Here is a 25,518-nt window from a genome sequence, read left to right as displayed (position 1 = left end):
ATTATTGTAGCAAAAATAGATTGTCTAAATAGTGAACTGAAAAAACTGGAAAATGTAGCAAAAATGATCTAAAAGTAAACTGAAGGTTTGGTGGATGTTGCTTTCTACTTCGTCATCTTTACTAGTAGTACTTCCGTAGGTACACGCTAACTTTGGTTTGTTGATTAAATTTTTCTTTTAAATACTTGGTTTAACCCTAATTCTTTTATCTCTCTCAGGTTCACGTACGCACAAATTTTTTGGATTGCATTCAGGAGTCAATGGAATGGAATATTAGATAAGTTCAGGTGAGAGATTTTACATGAATTATTATATGTAATAAACCTCACATAAAGTGGTTGTTATCTAAGAAATTGTTGTAAAAAAATTTCTTTTGTAATAGAAACTATATTTATCATTTGTATAAATCTATGTCAAATTCAATTTAAATTTTTTATCTTTTAAATTTCCCTAAAATTTAGCCTTTTATTTTCTTTCAAAATCAGATATGTTAGTGCCTAAATATAAGGATATGGATGGAGAAGTTATAGTAATAGTTTTATAGTAGGAGTCTTTCTCTCTCTCTCTCTCCAAAATATGGAAGAGATTTAAAAGAAGAAGAAGAAGAAAAAAAAAAAAAAAAAAAAAAGAAGAAGAAGAAGAGATGAAGAGGAAAACGTGAATTTGGGTTAAAAAAGGGTGATTAGGTAGTTTTTAAATGTGGGATAGAAAGTGGGCTTTTTTTAAATAGTTCATGGATAGAACATGGGATTTTTTTTAAACGTGTAGTTTGTTTTTTTTTTTTTTTGATAAACTTTTAAATAAGGATAGGGTCACACCAATTCCCCAACTTAATCTTTTAAATTTCCCTAAAATTTAGCCTTTTATTTTCTTTCAAAATCAGATATGTTAGTGCCTAAATATAAAGATATGGATGGAGAAGTTATAGTAGTGGTTTTATAGTAGAAGTCTCCCCACCCCCCCCCCCCCGGCACAAATATGGAAGAGATTTAAAAGAAAAAAAGAAGAAAAAAAGAGAAAAATGTGAATTTGAACTTAAACGTGAATTTGGATGCTTTCCTACTGCTATGAACTTAAACTACATTTAGTGTACTTTTGTTCAATAAAAAATTTAGAAGAACAAAATTGAAGAATTAAAATAAAAGTTAATTATTATTCCTATTGGGTTTTTGTTAAACCACCTTTAATAATACTTTATAGTATTTTTTTTTTCCTTCTCAACAAACAATCATAAAGTTTTTATACAATTTTTTTTCTAGATACTTCTAATCACTAATTCCCAATTGTATTAGCCTTTTGTTAAGGTTAAAGCACCATTTAATACTTTATTAAAAAAAATCTCAAAATACAATTGTGGTTTTATACAATAAACATGTATCTCTTGCCATAAAATTTTCAATTTAAGCTTTTATTTACTTATGTTATGGATTTGTAGTAAATGGCTAAATTTTAGGATTAAAAAAAACTACATTTTAGGATTAGACAAAAAATGACAACTGTCATACATAAAATTTGAAAAAAGAACAACATCAACAACACCAAAAAGGAAAAAACGCAAAATAAAAGAAAGAAAAAAACGTGGATGGGTAGTTACTAAATTTTAGGATCTTTTTAGGAGCATTTCCTTTAACAAAAATCTTATTAATTTACTACTCCATAGAAAATGTTACGTACCTTATTAAATACAATATAAATATTGACTAGCCTCCCGCGCGTGCTTAGAGGCTCTTCTATTTTTTTAAAGGTTAATTTAGAGCATTTATTATTGTAGGGGTTAAATTCCCAGACTAACAGTGGGCCTAGGGACCCACCCGAAGCCTAAACATGACCCAACAGGGAACAGGGGCCCAAATGACTTCTGGCCCAATCCTGTTGGGCCTAGTTCGTTTTAGAAGACGTCCGAGGAGGAATGCCTCCTCAGACACGCAAATATGGGCCCAAAAAGCGCCCCCTCCACAGTGAAGAACCCATCCAGGCGAACATGGGTAGGAGGGTGAACCTCACGCAGCAGGAAAGAGGAAAACGTAAGGCATCAGGGAGAAGCCACAACTGCCGCAATGCAAGAAAGCTACATTTTCAGCTGCATTAATGTGGAGAAGACAGGCGAACAGTGTTACATTGGCCAGTGCAACTCACAGAAGGATAAGGGAGATGTCCGATGGGACAGGCACTCAAGTGAAGGTCCAGATGGCTAACAAGTGTAAGGTCCTTATCAATTCAAGGAGGCTATATAAGAGAAGGAGGTCTCTATGAAGAAGGGATCGAAAAATAAAGAAAAAAGAAAAAGAGAAAGGAGAAAGAGCTCTATAGTCTGTAAACAGAGCAAGAGGTGCACTTATACGTCTCCTCGGACCGATATCCTATTAAACGTAAATGGAACATTCTCACGTTCAACATGTTGCATAGCGTACATCTAATTGACGTTCACTTCGTCTAGACCTAGCTCTGTAACCCACTCTCTACAAATTCATTGTCTAGGAACTTTTGGGCCAGAACCACTCACTTGCTGGGCCTGGACCCCAAAAACCGCCCCTACAATTGGCGCCGTCTGTGGGAAGAACTTGTGTCTCAACAAGTGAAACAGTAAGAGATGGAAGGATCAGGTCCGCGCCAAACTGGACGTGCAGAATCTCAACGACAGGACAACTTTTTAAATCTCGAACGGGGGAAGGACCAAGATAATCAACGAGAGGGCAGTGTGAACACCTCTCACACGAATAGGAGCCGCTCAAAGGGGAAAGATCATGCATCCCATAAGCAGAACGAGCGAAAGGCTCTACAGCAAGAGATTGATGGTTTAAAGAAGAAGCTGCGTCGAGCGCAGCGAAAACGTCCTTCACCTTATTCGGACACTAGCAGTGATAAAGATGGCGAATACAGGCGAAAGTCGAGAACTCCCCTGAGTGAGACTTTTTCCTATGAGGAAGAGCGGCCTCGCAAACGCGGCCACAAAAGCCCGTCTTACCAAGGTCTAGCCAATGATGCCATGAGCAAGGCCCTGGATCGCATCTCCCAGTCGCCATTCACGCGTAGAATAGAGAGGGCGGTACTTCCTCGGCGGTTCAATCAACCGACGTTCGCCATATATAATGGTCGAACTGACCCGGTGGAACATGTAAGCCAATTCAACCAGAGGATGGCCGTCCACTCCAGGGATAAGGCGCTAATGTGTAAGGTGTTTCCATCCAGTTTGGGACCCATGGAGATGAGATGGTTTGATGCCCTCCAGCCGAATTCCATAGATTCTTTCAAATAGCTGACACAGGCCTTTGGTTCCCGCTTCATCACCAGCACTAGAGTCCCTCGGCCCTTTGATTCATTCTTATCCTTGTCCATGCGAGAAGGAGAAACGCTGAAGGCCTACTCCAACAGGTACTGGAAGATGTACAATGAGATAGAAGGAAATTACGATGACGTCACCATTAGCACGTTCAAAAGGGGCCTGCCGACAGAGCATGGCTTGAGAAAGTCCCTTACTGGGAAGCCGGTCACCAGCGTGCGCCAACTCATGGACAGAATAGACAAGTACAAAAGGGTCGAAGAGGACCAGTAAATGGGGAAGGGTAAAGCAAAGGTTGTCCCTCAGGAGAGGAGGGACTTCAGGTCGGACCACTATAACAGCAGCAACAGGCCGAGAAGAGACTACGTGGAGCAGCCCGGACCTACTGGGGCTCAAGCGGTCAATGCTATGTTCCGAGAACCATTGCACAAGATCCTGGAGAAGGTGAAGTGCGAACCCTTCTTTCAGTGGCCGAACAGGATGGCAGGCGATCCCTCAAAATGCAATCAGAATCTGTACTGTGCGTACCATCAGGAGCCTGGTCACACCACCGACGATTGCAGGAATCTGAAAAACTATTTGGATCGGCTTGTCCGAGAAGGAAAGCTGAGGCACCTATTGCACCGCCCTGAACAGTCAAATGTCGAAACCAGACAAGGCACATTGAGGCCACCCATTGGCACAATAAATGTCATTCTCGCCGCACCTAGGAGGACCGGTTCCAGCCCTTTCAAAGTGATGTCAGTGGGTAGGTTCCCGACTGGGCCAGACGAAAGGGAATCCAAGAGAGCCAGAGTAAGTGCCACGCCATTAATTGGGTTCACGGAGGAGGACAAGCAAGGGACTATTCAACCCCATGACGATGCCCTAGTTGTGACGCTCAAAATAGGAGGTTATGACGTGAAAAGGGTGTTAGTTGACCAAGGCAGCGCCGTGGAGGTAATGTACCCAGATTTGTACAAGGGGCTGAACTTGAAGCAGGAAGACCTGTCACCATACGATTCCCCTCTGGTCAGTTTTGAAGGAAAGATCGTCATCCCGAAAGGCATGATTAGGCTGCCTGTGCAAACTGACTCGGACGTGGTAGAGGTGAACTTCATTGTCGTGGATGCATACTCCCCCTACACAGCTATTGTGGCCCGGCCGTGGCTTTACGCACTGGGGGCTGTGTCATCAACCTTGCACCAGAAAGTGAAGTATCCGTCAGGAGGCCAAGTTAAAGAAATAATAGGGAATCAAGGAATGGCTAGGCAATGCATGGTGTCGGCAATCTCACGACAACCAAATAGGGAGCCTTCCACTTCAGCCGAGAGCGGCTTATAGCAATCAATGACCCCGGTCCAAACTGCGGGTAGTGGAGGACTGGCCATGGAGGTGGATTGTGAAGAGCTGGAGAAAGTACTTGTCGGATCAGACCCTGAGAGGTTTTTTCAGATTAGCTCAGAATTACCAGCACAGGAGAAGTCAGCGCTAGTTGATTTTCTTTGACGGAATGAGGACATATTCGCCTGGGATCCCTATGAAGCCCCCGGGGTTGACTCAGATCTCATATGCCATCACCTTAATGTTAACCCGGTCGTAACACCAAAGAAGCAACCTCCTCGGCGGCCGTCAAAGGAACATGCAGACGCTGTGAGAGAAGAGGTCGCAAAATTGAAGAAAGCTAGGGCTATCAAGGAAGTATTCTACCCCGAATAGTTAGCAAACACAGTCGTGGTAAAGAAGAAGAGCGGGAAATGGCGGGTCTGCGTAGATTTCACGGACTTAAACAATGCCTGCCCGAAGGATCCTTTCCCAATGCCGCGGATAGACCGACTGGTAGATTCGACTGTCAGACACCCCCGAATGAGTTTCTTGGACGCTTTCCAGGGCTACCATCAGATATCCCTGGCTGACGAAGACCAAGAAAAAACCGTTTTTGTCACCCCAGTTGGCAACTATCATTATAAGGTGATGCCCTTTGGCCTGAAGAACGCCGGGTCGACCTACCAGAGGATGATGACTAGAATGTTTGAACAGCAGATGGGTAAAACCGTTGAAGTGTATATAGACGACATGGTAGTAAAGAGCAAAGTGGTGGCCGACCACATCAGAGACCTCGGCGAAGTGTTTCAAATCCTGAAAAAGTACAAGATACGACTGAACGCATCCAAATGTTCATTTGGGATGGGATCAGGAAAATTCTTGGGCTATATGGTAACCCACCGAGGAATCGAGGTTAACCCTGACCAAATAAGGGTCATTCATAGCTTGCAGCCTCCTCGGAATCCCAAAGAGGTCCAGAAGCTTACCGACATGATAGCTGCTTTAAACCGTTTCATCTCCCGCTCAGCGGACAGATGCAGGCCTTTTTTCCTCCTACTACACAAGTGGAAGGGCTTCGAGTGGACTGAAGAGCTTTAGCTTTCCAACAGCTCAAGGAATACCTCGCTTGACCACCGATCATGTCCAGTCCCGACGTTGACGAGGTGTTGTTCGCATACATCGCAGTAGCCTTTCATGCGGTGAGCTTAGTGCTAATCTGAGAAGACAATGGCACGCAGCGGCCCGTGTATTACGTAAGCAAATCGCTCCAGGAGGCAGAGACCCGGTATCTCCCCCTCGAAAAAGCTATATTGGCCGTCGTACAAGCCACGCAGAAACTCCCCCACTATTTTCAAGCGCATATAGTAGTGGTGCTAACTCAACTTCCACTGAAATCAGTCCTCCGCAGCGCCGACTACACAGGTAAAATAGCTAAGTAGGGAACAATCCTGGGCGCCTTCGACATTAGATACATGCCTCGCACCGCCATAAAAGGTCAGGTCCTCGCCGATCTAGTAGCTGAATTTGCGGAGCCCACCTTAGAAGGGATGGAAATGTCGGGGTCACCAAGTGCTGATGGGAATCTGGTCAACACGGTCTCCCAGCATGAGCACAATAGGTGGAGAGCACACATTGATGGTGCAGCAAACCAAAGGGGCTCAGGAGTGGGGCTCGTTCTAGTGTCCCCCGAAGGGCTAACCATAGAAAAGTCGTTGAGGCTCGGATTCCCGGTCACGAATAACGAAGCCGAATATGAGGCACTGTTGGAGGGGATGTCAATGATCCAGAAATTGGGTGGGAAATGCGCAAGCATGTTCTCGAATTCGAGACTCGTCGTGGGACAAGTAAATGGGGATTTGGAGGCAAAGGATGAAAGAATGCAAGGTTACCTTGCTCGGGCTAAACACCTGCAGACCCATTTCGATGACTTCCGTTTAACGCATATACCCAGGAGTGGGAATACCCAGGAGTGGGAATACCTATGCTGATTCTCTAGCAACACTGGCCACCTCCTCGGCGCAGCCCCTTCCGCGGGTTATTTTAGTTGAAGATCTCTGCTGCCCAATAACAGAGGAGGCCAACGGTGTTCGGGTACACAACGTCGGGGCAGGGCCTAGCTGGATGGACCCTCTGGTGCTGTACTTAAAGCACGACACCTTACCGGACGATAAGGTTCAGACTGACAAAATCAGGAGGAAAGCTTCTCGATTCTGGCTGTTCGAGGACTCCAAACTTTACAGACACTCGTTCTCGGGGCCATACTTGCTGTGTGTGCACCCAGGGGCTACAAAACTCATCCTGGAGGAGTTACATAAAGGGATTTGTGGAGGCCATACGGGGGGCAGATCCCTCTCCCACAGGGCCATGACGCTGGACTACTGGTGGCCAAGCATGCATAAAGAGGCTCTGGAATATGTGAAGAAGTGCGACCAATGCCAAAGGTTCGCCCTGAACATACATCAGCCTAGCGGAGAACTTAATCCGTTGTCCAGCCCTTGGCCATTCGCACAATGGGGTCTAGACATACTAGGGTCGTTCCCCAAAGCGGCTGGGAACAAGAAATTTCTTCTCGTCGGCACCGATTACTTCACGAAGTGGGTCGAAGTTGAGGCGCTAGCAAACATCAGGGACGTCGATGTTAAGAAATTTGTCTGGAAAAATATTATCACTAGGTTCGAGACCCCGCACACCCTGATCTCGAACAACGACCTCCAATTTGACAGTAAGGCCTTTAGAGAATATTGCAATGAGCTGGGGATTATCAACCGATACTCCATACCAGCCTACCCACAGGGTAACGGACAGGCGGAAGCCATCAGCAAAACCATAGTGAATGGACTGAAGAAGAGGTTGGACGACGCGAAAGGGAAGTGGGTTGAAGAGTTAGCCCACGTCTTGTGGACATACCGCACCACGCCTCGCAGGTTCACGGGGGAAACCCCCTTTTCATTGACCTACAGAGCCGAGGTTGTCATCCCATTGGAGATTAACTTCCCGACCCAGAGGACCACTACCTTCAACCCCATTGCTAATAACAGCCTTCTGGAGAAAAGCCTGGATCTCCTCGAGGAAAAAAGGGAAGGTGCGATGGTTCACCTAGCCTATTATCAGCAAAAGCTCAAGCAGGGCTACGACGCCAAGGTGAAGCCAAGGCCCTTGGCGACCGGGGATCTAGTGCTGAGGAAAGTCCTGGGCACCGCGAGGAACCCTGCATGGGGAAAGCTTAGACCAAGCTGGGAGGGCCCATACCGTATCACTTCCGTAGCCGGCATTGGGGCGTACTTTTTGGAAGACTTGGACGAACATATAGTACCACGTCCATGGAATGTAAATAACCTGAAAATGTACTATTATTAATGAAAGACACCATGTTTGACGCCGTGCTACTGTAAAGCAACTTTCAATAAGTGTTAAATAGAACCCAAGTCCTGCATGGCTCCTCGAACCACAGACTTGGGAGAAATTAACCACGCAATGATTCTCAATAAGTGTTAAATAGAACCCAAGTCCTGCATGGCTCCTCGAACCACAGACTTTGGGGAAATTAACCACGCAACGATCCTCAATAAGTGTTAAACAGAACCCAAGTCCTGCATGGCTCCTCGGACCACAGACTTGGGGGAAATTAACCACGCAACGATCCTCAATAAGTGTTAAACAGAACCCAAGCCCTGCATGGCTCCTCGGACCACAGACTTGGGGGAAATTAATCACGCCACGATGCTCAATAAGTGTTAAACAGAACCCAAGTCCTGCATGACTCCTCGGACCACAGACTTGGGGGAAATTAACCATGCCACGATTCTCAATAAGTGTTAAACAAAACCCAAGCCCTGCATGGCTCCTCAGACCACAGACTTGGGGGAAATTAACCACGCCACGATTCTCAATAAGTGTTAAACAGAACCCAAGCCCTGCATGGCTCCTCGGACCACAGACTTGGGGGAAATTAACCACGCTACGATTCTCAATAAGCGTTAAACAGAACCCAAATCCTGCGTGGCTCCTCGGACCACAAACTTGGGGGAAATTAACCACGCCACGATTCTCAATAAGTGTTAAACAGAATCCAAGTCTTGCATGGCTCCTCGGACCACAGACTTGGGGGAAATTAACCATACCACGATTCTCAATAAGTATTAAACAGAACCCAAGCCACCACAGACTTGGGGGAAATTAACCACGCCACGATTCTCAATAAGTGTTAAACAGAACCCAAGTCCTGCATGGCTCCTCAGACCACAGACTTGGGGAAAATTAACCACGCCATGATTCTCAATAAGTGTTAAACAGAACCTAAACCCTGCATGGCTCCTCGGACCACAGACTTTGGGGAAATTAACCACGAAGCAATTTATAATAAGTGTTAAACAGAACCCAAGTCCTGCCTGGCCCCTCGGGCCACAGACTTGGAGGAAATTAACCACACAACGAGTCTCAATAAGCGTTAAACAGAACCCAAGTCCTGCATGGCTCCTCGGACTACAGACTTGGGGGAAATTAACCACGCAACGATCCTCAATAAGTGTTAAACAGAACCTAAGTCCTGCATGGCTCCTCGGACCACAGACTTGGGGAAAATTGGCCTTGCGGCAATTCTGTCTAAATTGTTAACTATCATTCTATACACATTCGTTCATTCACGCTTGGCTTTTAGCAATTAATGGCAGAACAAACATCCATTTATGATAAAGACAGAAGAGAAAGTAAAACAACGAGAATAAAAGGAAACGATACCATTCATTGAAATCCCCAAAAGCAATCCTTTTACAACCCTTAAACATAACAGAATATGAAAAATCTAACAAGAAAAATCCTACACTACTTTCCTAGATCTGTTCCCTGAGCAGGCCCAGCTTGGTCGTCTACTGGCTGGGGCCCCGGAACAGTCTCCTTCGCCTGTGCAACAACCTCCCTGATTGAAAGACTGTCCTCGAGCAACTTGTCCTTCACGGCCAGCTGCGCACCCTTAGCTTCAGGCACGGCAGAGTCCGAGGCTAAAGCCTTCGTGGGGAGGGGCACTTCAGTCCCGACCTCGTCAGGGATCTCACGAACGTCCTCAGGAAAAAAGATGTTCTCAGTTTTCCTAAGATCGGAATCCGCTGGGACTGCCGCCCGGTCCAAGGCCACACCCCAAGACAGGGTGATGTATTCCTTGCATATAGTGGCCACCTCCTCGGCCAGTCTGACCTCAGTGTCCTTGACCCCACGATCATAAGAGGCTGCCACTGCTTTCTTGGCCGCCTCCCTGGCAAGCCGGGCCTCCTCCTTGACCTTTGCAAGCTCGGACTTGAGGTCTGAAACCGCCAGCTTCTCTGTCGTGAGATTTTCCTCAGATTGACGGAGCTGTAGGCGCAGATCATCAGCCTGCTTAGTAGCGTTTTTAAGGCCGGCTTCTGCGCTTGCATGGTTCTTCTTTGCCTCCTTCACCTCGTGGCTTAGGCTCTCGTTTTCCTTCTTGAGGTCGCCAGTAGTCCTCTCGGCAATGCGGCGGGACTGAGCCTCATTATGAAGGTCCTCACGTGCCTTTTTAGCCCACTCCTCAGCAACAAAGATTTGCTGAGTAACCTGCACCAGGAAAACAAAAGCTTAATAAAAAAGAATGGTGAATAAATGGATGCGTAACAAGAAAACGAGATAGTAAAAGTTTTCGCTTACCATTGCCATGTCCCTCTTCAGCGACATGAAGAGTTCTGGTTGCTGAGTATTTTGGAGCCCCTTCATGTTGCGAGGCAAAAGAAGAGGCTGCTGCAGGGCCTCGGCTAGGAACGACGCCTCCCGTCGTTGGGATTCCCACATGGTTGCATCCCAGGAAATTGGAGCGCCATCCAGTTCAGGCCGCGGCAACCATATCCGTTGTTCCCTCCGAATAGCCGCCTCGTCTTGGCTATCAATGGATTTGGTCCTCTTCTCTTTGGGCTCCTTGGTCTCTTTACCCTTCTTCTGAGGTTTGGATTTTTCCTGGCCAACCTCACCCTCTTCCAACTCCCCCACAAGCCTTTTTAGCCTTAAGTTGGGCATAGGCTGCAGCGCCACATCCGACGTGGGAAGAGGAAGAATAGGAGCTTTGGAGGTCGTCTGCTCCTTTGAGGCTTCCTTGGAGGATTGCCCTTTATTCCTATTGGTGAGGAGGCCCTTGAGGCCAGACCTTTGTCTCAAGTCTATTCCTTCTTCTTTTTCGGGCTCTTGGCTGGTACCAACTTGTGCGGTTACTAAACCCAAGTCAGGGGCTGCTGAGGCGCGGTCCAGATCTGAATCAGAATCCGAGAGCTCCACTATTTTGGCCGACACCTCTTCCTCCTTGGCAAAGTGAAATCGGTCTATTTGATCCTCCAAAGACGAGTGCGAGGAACCGACTTCTTCCTATGGGATAACTACTGCGGGAAAGGCACGCTGAGCAGGCAGTTGGACGGGGGGCAAATCTCTTGAAGCAAGAAAGCCTGGTATGGAGACGTCTATCCGTGCCAATCACGGACTACCTGCCCTAATTGCTTGGCCAGGCTTCACTAGGGCACGAGTGAGGGGCACGTAGTCCAAAATCAGAGGCGCGGATCGCAATTGCCCGTCTGTACTCACGTAAATCTCAGACCTTAGGAGGAAGTTGAGTGCCTGGATGTTGACCAAACTAAGCCGAGGAGTCGTGTGCTTCTTGTCTACAAGATCCGAAGAGAGGGATATGTTAATTCGAGGAGACAAACAAGTAAAGTCAGAATCAAAATAAAACAAAAAAAAAGGGGGGGAAAAGATCAAAACTAAAATCCCTTCCAAGGGATCTAACTCTATGGAGCCCCACCTGGTTCTCCTGCCTTGACTGGGCAGTGAAGACTGTCGTGCCACCGTCTGGAGACGATCAAAAGGTCATCCTTCAAGCCTTTGTTGGACTTGGGAAGGCAGGATATCAACCTCACCTCATCGGACCTGGACTTCAAGTAATATGAGTCGCCGAGGCTGTGCAGTTCATATAAATGAACCACGTCATGCCATGTAAGGCCAAGGTTCATCTGATTGTTCAGGACCTCTATGCACCCCAGGATCCGGAACATATTCGCGACGCATTGGTGAGGGGCCAACCTATGACCACGCAAATAATCCCTGGTTATCCTCCCCATAGGGATGGTCATTCCTCCTTCCACAAAGGCTATCACTGGAATGGCGACCTCCCCCGTTTTCCTCTTGATTATGACCTCCTCCAGAGGACAATACTCTAGACCTAGCTCCGGCGGAATACGGTATTTGGCCTTAAAGCCCTCCATACTGGCCGGGGAATTTACCAATTTGTCAAGTTTACCCATCCCCCTAATCCTAGGTGACGCGAAGACGATTTGTTTAAGGAGTAATGCGGGAAAAAGGCAATGGAGAGGGAACGTACACTTACGGGTGAGAAATTTGCAGGAAATCTTCAAGGAGACGACTTCGAGGGCTTGAGCGCTTTGAAAGGGAGAGTGCGAGAGTACTCTGAGTGTGTGAGTGCTTGTCCAAAAATGAGAAGGGAATGCTTTTTGAAAATCTTATGTATCCAGGAGAAGCCGGACAGACATACTCCCGCATAGGGAAACGGAGATTATCCCAACCGTTGATCTAGCGTCCCACCGTCAGATCAAAATATATAAAACCGCTAAAAGCAATAATTAGCGCTGCATGGGTTATCAACCGTCCCCGTCATTAATGAGGCACGTGAGAAGCATACTTCCGCGCGAGTGAAGCAGGGACCCACAGTAGATAAATTCTATGAGTGTCAAAATCCCGCCCTTCCTCCTCGGACAAGAAAGAAGGAGCCGGAATTTTGAGGGGCTATTGTAGGGGTTAAATTCCCAGACTAACAGTGGGCCTAGGGACCCACCCGAAGCCTAAACATGACCCAACAGGGAACAGGGGCCTAAATGACTTCTGGCCCAATCCTGTTGGGCCTGGTTCGTTTTAGAAGACATCCGAGGAGGAATGCCTCCTCAGACACGCAAATATGGGCCCAAAAAGCGCCCCCTCTACAGTGAAGAACCCATCCAAGCGAACGTGGGTAGGAGGGTGAACCTCACGCAACAGGAAAGAGGAAAACGTAAGGCATCAGGGAGAAGCCACAACTGCCGCATTAAATGCAAGAAAGCTATCTTTTCAGCCACATTAATGTGGAGAAGACAGGCGAACAGTGTTACATTGGCCAGTGCAACTCACAGAAGGATAAGGGAGATGTCCGATGGGATAGGTACTCAAGTGAAGGTCCAGATGGCTAACAAGTGTAAGGTCCTTATCAATTCAAGGAGGCTATATAAGAGAAGGAGGTCTCCATGAAGAAGGGATCGAAAAATAAAGAAAAAAGAAAAAGAGAAAGGAGAAAGAGCTCTATAGTCTGTAAACAGAGCAAGAGGTGCACTTATACGTCTCCTCGGACCGATATCCTATTAAACGTAAATGGAACATTCTCACGTTCAACATGTTGCATGGCATACATCTAACTGACGTTCACTTCGTCTATACCTAGCTTTGTAACCCACTCTCTACAAATTCATTGTCTGGAAACTTTTGGGCCAGAACCACTCACTTGCTAGGCCTGGGCCCCAAAAACCGCCCCTACAATTATAATTTGAGATTATTATATTTTCCAATCACAAAAAAATTTAGGGGTGTGGTGAAAAATTATTTCTTCACATATGATACTCATCACACCCCTAGGTTTTTTTTTTTGTGATTGGAAAATGTAGTAATCCCAAATTATAATAAATGCTCTAAATTAACCTTTACCCAAAAAATAGAAGAGCCTCACGCGCGTGCTCAGAGGCTAGTTAAAGATAATAGCACAAGTTTGTTAGAGTTTGTGTTTGATTTAAATTTTGATGAGATTATTTTTCCTGAAAATCCTATTAAAATTATTCAAAATAAAGATAAAGATTTTTTTAGAATTTAACTCTACGATGGACTCTTTAAAATCTTATCACCACATCATCAGCTATTTAAATAAATAACTAATGGAGATCTAAAAAAAGAAAAAAGAAAAAAGAAAAAAAAAAGGGAGTTAACGTGTCAAAATTACATTTAAGAAAAAAAAGAAAAAAAAGGGAGTTAACATTTCAAAATTACATTAAAAAAAAAAAAAAAAAAAAAGAGTTGACATTTCAAAATTACATTTAAAAAGAAAAAGAAAAAAGAAAAAAAAGGGAGTTAACATGATACATATAAAAAAGAAAAAAGAAAAAAAGAGTAGAACTCAAGGTTACTACATACCTAAATAAAAAAATTTAATCAACAAACCAAAGCTAGCGTGCGTGTTATTAAAGATAATAGCATAAGTTTGTTAGAGTTTGTGTTTGATTTAAATTTTGATGAGATCATTTTTCCTGAAAACCCTATTAAAATTGTTTAGAATAAAGATAAAGATTTTTTAGAATTTAATTCTATCATGGACTCTTTAAAATCTTATCACCACATCATCAACTATTTAAATAAATAACTAATGGAGATCTAAAAAAGAAAAAGAAAAAGAAAAAAAAAGGGAGTTAACATTTCAAAATTACATTTAAAAAAGAAAAAAAAGGGAGTTAACGTGATACATATTAAAAAAAAAAAAAAAAAAAAAAAAAAAAAAGAGAAGGTAGAACTCAAGGTTGCTACATACCTTAAAAAAAAAAAAAATTTAACACCAAAAACATATACAATAATAGTAAAAAAAAAAAAAAAACTAAAAAATTTTAACGCCAAAAACATATACAATGATGGTAAAAAAAACTTCCTTAAAAAGAAAAAAAAAATATGAAGAAGGGAAAAAAAAAGTGAGGAAGGAGAAGGAAATAGTAATTGATCATTTATATTTTGATCATTAATCAAGGAGTATTGTGGTAACTATTTTTATTTCAATTCCAAATTTTTAAATAAAATGTAAACAAAGGCTATTAAAGGAGGTAAGGGAAGCCATACTATTTAATTGTTCACGAATGATTTTGAATGCTTCTTTTGTAGCATAAAGCAGCCCTGTCTTTGGATCACAATACCTACAACATGAAATGACAATTCATTAAGAAGTACAGTGGTAGAGTATATGAAGGAACCATTCATTTCAAAATTACATTTAAAAAAAAAAAAGTAAAAAAAATTGTTAACATGATACACATAAAAAAAAAAAAAAAAAATTAGAACTGAAAGAAAGTTAATCATAAATAAAAGAAAAGAAAACAAAGAGGAACTTGCAAAAGATAGAACCTGAAAATTTGTTGGAGTATCTGACAGTAAATGTCTTTAATCTAAAGAAAAAGAAAGGAGGATGTAAAAACTAAACTAAATGTCTTCAATCTGAAGAAGAATGAGAGATAGAAAGTGAGATAGAAACTACAAAGCGTATGTGAGATTGTGGGTCTTAAAGTGTAAGAGTTTTAATTTACATATTTATCTCCGTTAGTTGAAAATTTGTAAGTGGGTATGATGAGGGTATTTTAGGCATAAAAAATGAGGAATTCAAACAAGGGAAGCCCCTTAAATAGTAGTATAGATTGTGATAACAATTTTTATTTCAATTCCAAATTTTTAAATAAAATGTAAACAAATGCTACTAAAGGAAGTAAGGAAAGCCATACTATTTAACTGTTCATGAATGATTTTGAATGCTTCTTTTGTAGCATAAAGCAGCCCTGTCTTTGGATCACAATACCTACAACATGAAATGACAATTCATTAAGAAGTATAGTGGTAGAGTATATGAAGGAACCATTCATTTCAAAATTACATTTAAAAAAAGAAAAAAAAAAAGAGTTAACGTGATACACATAAAAAAAAATGTAGAACTCAAAGAAAGTCAATCATAAACAAAAGAAAAGAAAACAAAGAGAAACTTGCAAAAAATAGAACCTTAAAATTTGTTGGAGCCTCTGACAGTAAATGTCTTTAATCTAAAGAAAAAAAAAAGGATGATGTAGAGCTAAACTAAATGTCTTCAATCTGAAGAAGAATGAGAGATAGAAACTGCAAAGCGTACGTGAGTTTGTAAGTCTTAAAATGTAAGAGTTTTAATTTACATATTTATCCCCGTTAATTGAAAACTTGTAAGTGGGTATGATGAGGGTATTTTAGGCATAAAAAAAATGAGGAATTCAAACAGGGGAAGCCCCCTTAAATATTAGTGAGTTTGTGGGTCTCAAAGTGTAAGAGTTTTAATTTACATATTTATCCTCGTTAATTGAAAACTTGTAAGTAGGTATGATGAGGGTATTTAGGCATAAAAAATGAGGAATCCAAATAGGGGAAGCCTCTTAAATAGTAGTGAGTTTGTGGGTCTTAAAGTGTAAGAGTTTTAATTTACATATTTATCCCCGTTAATTGAAAACTTGTAAGTAGGTATGATGAGGGTATTTTAGGCATAAAAAATGAGGAATCCAAGCATGAGAAGCCCCTTAAATAGTAGTATAGATGAAAACTTATAAGTAGGTATGATGAGGGTATTTTAGGCATAAAAAATGAGGAATCCAAGTAGAAGAAGCCCCTTAAATAGTAGTATAGATAAAAATAAAGTAGGAGGTTATCCAAATGTAGTTTTTAGCTATGTTAATGGGAAGTTTTTGTTTTGCACGTGGGTTGGTTGGCAGATTGACTGTTTTATTTTTTTGGCAATATGGATAAATATGTGTTTTCAATTTTAAGTGATTATTATTATTATTATTTTTAATGAACACATGGAACGTGGGTCGGCAGATAAATTGGGACATATTGGGTGTTTCTTTTTTCGCCAATAAAGATAATAGTGTGTTTTGAATTTTAAGTGGGTTTAAAGTTTGGATTTTTTTTCCGCATTAGAGATAGTTGTGACTTGTGTGACCTATTCTTAGGGGCAATAGGAGAACGTGGGTAGGAAGAATTGAGTAGTTTTTTATTTTTTTTATCATTAAATTATTAAATTTAAATTACTTATATACCCTAAGTTATTTATCTGACTAAAGTAATATTTTGTAAAAATTAGGGGTTATTTAGGGAATTTAGTCATCAGATAACTAACATATAACTAATTTTTTGAACCCTCTTAATATATAAAAATAGAAAAGAGATAAATAGTTTTGTAAATTGTAACGTAGTGAGTTAGAAGAGTAACTTCAAGCTGGTTTAAAACTAAACTTTATCCATATTAAATAGCAAAATTTTACTATTGTTTTTTTGAAATTTCCAAAATGTAAATTGTGACCACATACATTATATAGTTAGCTCGTTTCTAGATACTGGAACTTCATTCCTTACCCTCCACATCCTATAATACTTATACTTGTAAGGTAACCATTATACCAAAAGTATGCAATGATCCATCTTTTTTTGTTTTTTTTGTTTTTTGTTTTAATAAGAAGCAACCGTAAGCATCTAGTGGACTGGTACTTTACAATTAATGGGTATTAAATAATAAAATTTCCATTTGAGGTAAGGTAACCACGTGACAGCCTTAAAAAACAGGAAGCGGAAGCTGCGTGCGTATTTTGTTTGTGTAATTGTGTTGTCTGCGTTTCCACTTCGTCTCTATAAAGTTTTTAAAATTAACGCCTACATATACATACAAGTCACTCTCGGTTATCATTTCGCGCCTTAGCGTGACGGCGTGACCTCTCTCGCTCACTCACTCACTCTCTCTCTCTCCCTCTCCCTCTCCCTCTCCCTCCGAAGCTTTTTTCGTTTCCAAAAACAAACCTGCAAAACCTTCACTCTCACGGTATTTCTCTCTCTCTCTCTCTCTCAAATTTTTCTTCGCTTCGCTTCGAAGTTTTTCATGAACAAGAAACAAGAACAATGCTATGATTTTTTTTTTTTTTTTTTCATCTGAAATGGATTGGCTCTAATTGATGCGATCAACTTCGTTTAGTTTAGTTTTTGTAGTTTTTCAATTTCTTTTCAGTATCGGAGTTTTATGGATTTCTAGGGTTTTGTTTTGAGCTGTTGGATTATGCGAATATTAATGTTAGTGCTAATTGTTTATTACTTGTTGAAATCTTTGTGATATTTCTCTGTGCGATTTCTGATTTCATAGCCATTTGGTACGTCTAGGGTTTAATCGTTGAGTGTTAGATTTTTGATGCTATTTGTTTGTAGATTGTGTGGTTTTCTTATGATTGATGTGTGTTTGTTTGTGTAGTATTTTGAATATGTGTTACTGATTCTTAAATACGATGATTCTTTGTTTGTTTTTGTTTAATTTAGTATCATTCTTATTGTATTGTCTGAATATCTGGTGTATGATATTTGAAAACAAGAATGGGATTATAGTATCCTGCACTGATATTTTATATGATTTTTCCGAGTTATAGTCGAAATGTTGCTTATTGTTGATGTTGACAAAGGAGTTAGGCTTCAATCTTATAATAAGTGGTCGTTTTAATAGAAATGATAGGAGTTGAATCTTGAACCGATGATGTCCGCTCCATGAGGATTGTCTTTTATCTTCAGGCTAAGACACCAGTTGTATATTCATTACTTGCATTAATTGTGTGCCATGTGTCTCAGGCTTGTGCCAATTGATTTGGACAAGTTACATAAAAACTATAATGTAATGAATTTTCTAAATATAATTTTTGATGCTTATTAGTGCGGTTTAATGACTTCTCATAGAAGGAAAGTGAATGTGGTTGGAATAATGGATGTCTTTTCAACTCTTGTTCATTTATTAATCTATATCTATAGCTAAGCCCAAAATTTTGGGACTAAGGCTTGGTTTTTGTTGTTGTTGTTTTGTGTCCTATGGTTTTTAATCAATAATCCCACTATCATCAAATAAATATGAGGAATGTAATAACTTGTAAATTTTGGAATAAGGTTTGGTGGTTGTTGCTTTGTCCCCTATGGCTGTTTTAATCAGGAACCTCCATTTGTTATCTGAGTTTTATTTATATAGATTTGCCTCTAGATTGCAGAATGGGTGCAAGGAGGAAAACACAAAAATTTATTGTTAGTGAAAATGCACCTTCTCCAAAGTCAGTGAACAGCACTACAGCTGCCAGAAATTTGAGGAAGAATCACCTGGGTGGAGTCATATTTGGTTGCAAGAACAGTACCATGAAAGAATGCTTATTGAACCAACTCTTTGGTCAGTCGTCTCATCTGCCTTTGTTGCATGTCCACCAACCTGATTTTGCATTTGCTTTTCTTTTTGAGCTTTCAATTTTTGTTTAGCAATGTGAAGCCTTTCTTAATAGGGATAACTAAACTTGATCCATATGTAATTTTTGGCAGTTTCACCTTGCCTACCCATGGTTTAAAAGTGACATTTTATCTTACTAAGGTTCTTTGTTTTATGCTTCTGCAACTTACCCCTGCCTAGTGGCCCCAACTAAAAAAAAAAAAATGTAAAAATTCTCAAAATTAACCACACAACTACCGAATCTGTCTCTCCCTCCATACTCTCTGAATGTTCACAAAAGCCCAAAATAGAGCCTTTATTAATCAACATACCTTATACAATTAAGAAAAAAAACACATGCGAGCACCATGGTTGAACCCATGACCAAAATTTCACAAAAACCCACCAATAATTAATGATAAAATTAGTGCCAAACTGTGATAGATGCTCCCAAATTATGATCTAAATACAGAATAATTGTTTTTTATATTTTTTTTTATTGGTAAGTTACACAAGCACCCAATGGGTTAGAAAAGTGAAGCACATATTTTTTAAATTATGAACTATAAATCTAATTAATTTGTGAGTAATGTGGTAACTGATGATTTGTCATTTTTCTCCCAGTTTTGGCTATAATAATAATGGGATATGTTCTTCATTTGACAGGCTTACCAGCTCAACACTTTTCATATGTGAAGAAAATTGATCCTGGCTTGCCACTGTTTCTATTCAACTACAGTGATAGAAGACTTCACGGAATCTTTGAGGCTGCTAGCAATGGCCAAATGAATATTAACCCCTATGGCTGGACCACTGATGGTTCAGAGAGGACATCATATCCTGCACAGGTATCATATGAAATTTTCTCATATATGGTCTAATTGTTTTGAGTTGTATGTTGGATTTGGCTGAAGATATGGGTCTAGTATTGATATTGCACTTCATTTTACTTAAAAAGGTTCAGATTCGCGTCCGCCTACAGTGCCAACCACTACTTGAAAAACAGTTTAAACCAATAATTTCTGACAACTATTACTCTCATAACCATTTCTGGTTTGAGCTTGATCATGCTCAAGCAAGTAGGCTCATGTCGTTATTATCATCTTTAGTGGTTGCTCCAAGTGCTTCTGTACCACAGAATACTGCAAAGTGGAAAAATATTTTTCAAGCACTTCCCCCAAATGACGCTGGAGAGGAAGGTGAAGGGTTTAAGCCACTTTCTTTGGAAACTGGGCATTCGAATTACTCAAGTTGGAAATCAGATTCTACAGTTGTTGCTTCTCCGTTTGATGGAAATAACCAGCCATTGGGAGCTTGCTTGGACACAAAGCTAGTTAAACAAGATGAGAATGACATTATATGTATGAAATTGAAAGAATTGTCACTTCAGCCAGTGAGCTCTAGCTCATATGGCACCTCCTTCCCTTGTAATAGTCAGGTGGAGGGTCAAGTCATTGGTTCAAGACCCAATGGTTCTGTGTGTGACTTACCAATTGAAAGAAAAGAATTGGCTGTTCCAATGTCAGGTTATGTAGACGATACTACTGTTCTGAATGGTATTCAATTGGAGGACAAAGGTTTTCAAGTGGAACCAATGGGTGTAGAAGAGAAGAATGAAGAGTGTCGTCATTCATCATCTGAGGGTCAGTTGATCATAGCTCAGGTATTTGAGCATGTAATTGTCCACATTCTATAACTTCTATTCATTAGTCTGGTTTTGTTTACCACCATTCTCATATATTCTTATGTTTATACATAGTTGATTCGAGAGGTACAAGAGCTAAAGGCCTTTAGAACAGAACAAATTCAGAAGACAAGTATTTTGGAGCAGAAGCTGGTTCTTCCTTGCCATATTCTTAATTTTAAAATTTTCCATTTTCTTTGAATGTTTTTAGCCCTTATCTTGGATGTTTAAATTAGTAAAATGAAAAACAAGCATTGAGGGTTTGTTTGATTAGCCCATGGGAATATGGTGGCTCAATTTTATTCTGATTGGCATTTTAAGGAACTTGTATGTGGCCATTTGAGAACTGCTGTTGTCAGTCAAATTGATGTTATGACTTCTGTTCGAACTTCTCATGAATGTTTCTGTTTCAAGTTTATTATATTTTTGCTGTTGATGACTGCTTTTTTGGTAATGGTCCTAATTAGAGTGATAGATTTCTCTATGAAGTTATATAAAATAATGGTTCTTTTTAATTTCCATGAGATGTTCAAATGCATGTTAAATATATTTTTTTTGATGTTTCTGTGGCTACTTGATGTATATGGATGGGACCATTTGAATTTTTATTCTATGATGGCTTTACAAGAAGTTGCACTAGAGATTCTTCTAGAATAAGGAGTTTATAAATAATATAAACATAAAATCTCAGAGTTCATAAAAATTTAGGTGTAAGGATATCAGAAACGTCAACTTGAGAATTGCTAGGAACTTGGTAATGAAGAGAGCTTTTGCTGGATTTGTGTTGGAATTACTGTGTTTTTTTAAGGGGTTGAGTTTTAACAATCTGGGTTGTTTTCTGGTTTTAGTTTGATCTGTTCTTGTCAGTTGTTGAGTGTTTGTATCCTGTTATGGTGAGTTCTTTTTTCTTTTTGTATTAGTCATTTGTTGTATACAATAATTTTGACTCATAATAGGAACAAAAAATGTCAAACAAAGGGGAAAGTGAGAACTTAGATAGATTCTGCAAAATATTAGGATTATTTTTAAGAGTGCTTCTGCAAGGTTGAATGAATTTAATAAACCATGTATAGATGACACTCCTACTAGCGTGTAGAAAAGCATAGTAAAAATTGGCTATGAATGGTTGATTGTGCAGTTAAATAAAATTTAGGCCCTTGAACATAGAAGAAGCTTTGAGGAGAAATTAAAAATAAAATGTTCTTCTGGAAATCTTTAATTTGGCAGATGATGTACATGTTAACATAACTGTCAACAGAGTCTCATAGATCAAAACCCAGTTATTATTAACTGCAAGTAATGTACAGTTCATTTTTCTAGACTTTTTGTTTCAAATTAAATTACAGTCCATATGCCAGAAGCTTTGAGCTTATGCTATGACTCTTTTCTTGAAACTTGATACTGCACACACACACACACACACACACACACACACACATATTTTTCCCCCTATCTTGCTTCTCTTCGTAATGTTTGGATGAACACATTTTACAATGGTTATTCAGATGGAGGCTGAAATGGAAATTCATCAGTTGAAAGATTGTTGTGTGATGATGTTGGAACCTGTGTCCAATCCTTCTGTGGCACTTGTTAATGAGACAGTTAGTGAGGTGATTGATGAGCTCCATTTGGATCATAATGAGTCAGCTAGTGAGGTGATTGATGAGCTGCATTTGGATCAGAATGAGTCAGTTAATGAGGTGATTGAAGAGCTCCATTTGGATCATAATGAGTCAGTTAGTGAGGTGATTGATGAGCTCCATTTGGATCATAATGAGTCAGTTAGTGAGGTGATTGATGAGCTCCATGTGGATCATAATGAGTCAGTATTTCTAGCAGGAGGATATGATGGTATATCATGGTTGTCAGCATTAGATTCATATTATCCTTCTCATGATGTGATCAAATCTCTTAAGCCAATGAGCTGTGCCCGTTCATATTTTTCGGCTGCACAGTTGAATAATGATCTTTATGTATTTGGAGGTGGTTCAGGTCAAGACGGTTCCGAGTATTATGACACAGGTGTGAGCTTGGACCGACTCTTTTAAACTGTTTTTCTTACTGGAATTTAAACTTTTGCTAACTTTTTTTAAATCATCTTTCTGTGAAGTTGAGTCATACAGCCTAGCAAATGATCAGTGGACCCCACGCCCTTCACTGAATCAGAAAAAGGGAAGTTTAGCTGGAGCTACTATAGATAACAAAATATTTGCTATTGGTGGGGGGAACAATGTGGAATGCTTTTCAAATGTTGAAATGCTTGACTTAGACATTGGAAGATGGATCCCAACGCGTTCAATGCTACAAAAGGTATTATAGATTGCTTAGCTTACTTGTTTTTCAGTCACTTGTGTTGCTTATGTCAAGCCTCATTCTTATTTTTATGTGTTTCTTTCCCTTAAGGTACATCCTTTTTTTTTTTTTTTTCTCAAATTATTAATGTTTGTGCAAACTTATCAACTCTTTTTCATCGGGAGTGCTTCTTTTATTTTTCCAGCGCTTCGCTATTGGTGCAGTGGAACTGAATGGTGCTCTTTATGCTACTGGTGGTTATGATGGGAAGGATTACTTGATGTAAGATATCACTGGTTTGCTGACCAAACTGCTTGCTACTTTGAGATCATGGCTGCATTTAGGAATGATCTTTTCTTTGGATCAGTTTCTCTATAAACCTGTATGTTTACATCTACATGTATGATTTTAGAGATATATTCATAAGAATATATATATATGTTTTTCCCAGAACAACACTTGTTGGTGCACACCCCTCACACACATGTTACATGTATGCAGAATGCACTTGTCAAAAAAATGAGGCATGCACACACAAACGCTCTCACAAACCAAATGACAGACATAATAGTTTGAGAGGGTTTTAATACATTAAAGAGAGAAGAAAACATAAGAACAATTGTATCTGAAATCTTTTCTTTTTATATTGTTACATGTGCTTTCTGTATCAAGGGTTCATTGAAATTTTCTACCGACTCAGGTCTGCTGAAAGATTTGACCCTAGAGAACATGCTTGGACCAAAATTGCAAGTATGAATACAAAGAGGGGCAGCCATTCCCTGGTTGTTTTTAATGAAAAGTTGTAAGTTTTTATTATTATTTTATTTTTACCCTTTCAATGGCCTTTCATATATAGGTTTCCTAAGAAATGCATACTTCTGTACTAGATTAGATATGAATATTGGATACAAGTCATTCTGCCCAACATTAGCTGTTTGGGAAGCTATATATATTAATTTTCAGTTGATGAATTTATCTAAAAATAATAATAATAATTTTCAGTTGAGGAATTCATATTACTAAGTTTGCTACTACTCTTTTTAACAATTATTATTATTATTATTATTATTATGATAAGAAATTTCACGTAGATAATAATTAAGTAATAGCTTAACATTTATCCAATATGGAGAGCTACACTAATGCTGCGAAATAATGTTCATGGATCAGAGATACCTAATTCCAGTTTTTGATGTGCTGATAATGAATCAGGACAGCTCTGGGAAGATCCATCAATCACTTTTGGTCACTGGCTGTTATGTAGGGGGGTGGGCGTTTGGTTATTGTGAAATTATGGTCTTCAAGCACACATGTTAAATCACATTCAATTGAATTTTTGATATTTTAATCTAAGTGCATTTATGTCTTCACCATAACCGCCTTCTTTTTCCCCACATTCAATTGGATTTTGATATTTTAATCTGAGCACATTTATGTCTTCACTGTAACCGCCTTCTTCTTCCCAGATATGTTCTTGGTGGATTTGATGGAAGTAGAACGGTTTCAAGTGTTGAAATATTTGATCCACGTCTTGGGTTATGGATGAGTGGAGAACCAATGAAAAAGCCCAGGGGATATTTTGCTGCTGGTGTCATCAACGAATCTATCTTTGTAATGGGAGGGATAGTTGGCGAAAACATTCTTGAGACGGTAAGTTACATTTTGCTATGGTTTCCGTCATTCTCAATTTTATTTTTTTAAAAGATCAAATTACTGATACCATTCATGTGGTATACCTTTAAAATATGGAACTACTTTATGCATGGTTGGAGACAGTGTCAACATCACGTATTAAAGAAGAATTTAAGGGAAAAAGAAAGGAAAAAAAAAATCATTCTACCATAAAGTTTAAGTTGTGTGAATACACAAACCCCAAATAAGGATTGAAGTAGAAAGTTAGGGAGGGAACTAGAAATATTTTTATATAATTCTTTTTCAATATATAATGTTAGCACTTACCGCATTATCAATTTTAGTTAAAGTTTATGAAAATGCCGCGTGGGAACATGGCATCATAAAATATTGCACAACGTAACTTCATGTTTTAAGGGTGTACCACATGGTGTTATATTTACCCTTTTAATTTTTAAAACCTCATCAATATTATGCTGAGTTTCAATTGTAACACGGCAGGTTGAAACTTACAAGGATGGTCAGGGTTGGCAAGAAACTCAGACAAGGGCCATCGGGAAAAGGTGCTTCCTGTCAGCCATTGTTCTATAATCATATATGAAAGGGCACTTTCACGTTTGTATAGAACGATAGGTTAATTCAGTGATGGGCCTGATATGGCCATTAAGATAGGCACTTATAGAATCGTCTCAGCCATTTTGTTTTTGTGAAGGCCATGGGATGACAGCCATTTTTTTTTTTGTAGAAGGCCTTGGGATGACGGCCATTTTGTGGGATGAATGGACATACGTCAGAAAATATTCTAGCTTTAGCGTGAATACCATATCTTAGTCAATTTAGCATAGTCATCAACTTTTGTTATTTCTAAGTTTTTTCCATTATTATTTCCTACCAAATCTTTTAGTAAGAAACACTGTCAATCTTTATGCATCTACGCTTGATGATATTTCTTTATCATCAAATTAAGATACCAATCGGTTTCTATTATAGACGGAGATTGAATCCAAAATCTCTTATTCAACAATTAGAGACTTTACTAGTTGAGTTAATCGGAACTTACTAATAAAACTTGTAATATATGTAACATTACTCCATCTTATATTGTTGGTCATCTACTTTATTTTGAGATATCCCAAAAATAAAATATAGTAATGTTTTAAAAAGTCAATAAATATTACTATTGACATACATCCAAATATTTCAACTACAAAAACAGAAATATTTCCAAATATTTCAACCAAAAAAAAGACATCTATA

The 25,518-nt window shown here is 39.7% G+C and overlaps 2 protein-coding genes across 2 annotated transcripts; both read left to right on the top strand.

Moving 5' to 3' along the window:
• Positions 1–3,553: 3,553 nt before the first annotated feature.
• LOC115990617 lies at positions 3,554–4,603 on the top strand. Its single transcript, XM_031114428.1, has one exon. The coding sequence runs from the start codon at positions 3,554–3,556 to the stop codon at positions 4,601–4,603; it is 1,050 nt and encodes a 349-aa protein (XP_030970288.1).
• A 12,553-nt stretch (positions 4,604–17,156) lies between these two features.
• LOC115990616 (kelch-like protein 12) lies at positions 17,157–25,129 on the top strand. The gene is made up of 11 exons (XM_031114427.1): positions 17,157–17,252; positions 18,441–18,620; positions 19,320–19,501; positions 19,612–20,316; positions 20,413–20,490; positions 21,843–22,359; positions 22,448–22,647; positions 22,835–22,911; positions 23,330–23,431; positions 24,096–24,279; positions 24,763–25,129. Exons 2-11 carry the CDS (start codon positions 18,449–18,451, stop codon positions 24,850–24,852), a joined length of 2,307 nt encoding a protein of 768 aa, XP_030970287.1. The 5' UTR covers positions 17,157–17,252; positions 18,441–18,448; the 3' UTR covers positions 24,853–25,129.
• Positions 25,130–25,518: the final 389 nt, after the last annotated feature.

Source organism: Quercus lobata, chromosome 5 (genome assembly GCF_001633185.2).
Source record: "Quercus lobata isolate SW786 chromosome 5, ValleyOak3.0 Primary Assembly, whole genome shotgun sequence".
Taxonomy (NCBI): domain Eukaryota; kingdom Viridiplantae; phylum Streptophyta; class Magnoliopsida; order Fagales; family Fagaceae; genus Quercus; species Quercus lobata.
The sequence above is the reverse complement of the archived record's forward strand: the minus strand, read 5'-3'. Positions and strand labels throughout refer to the sequence as shown.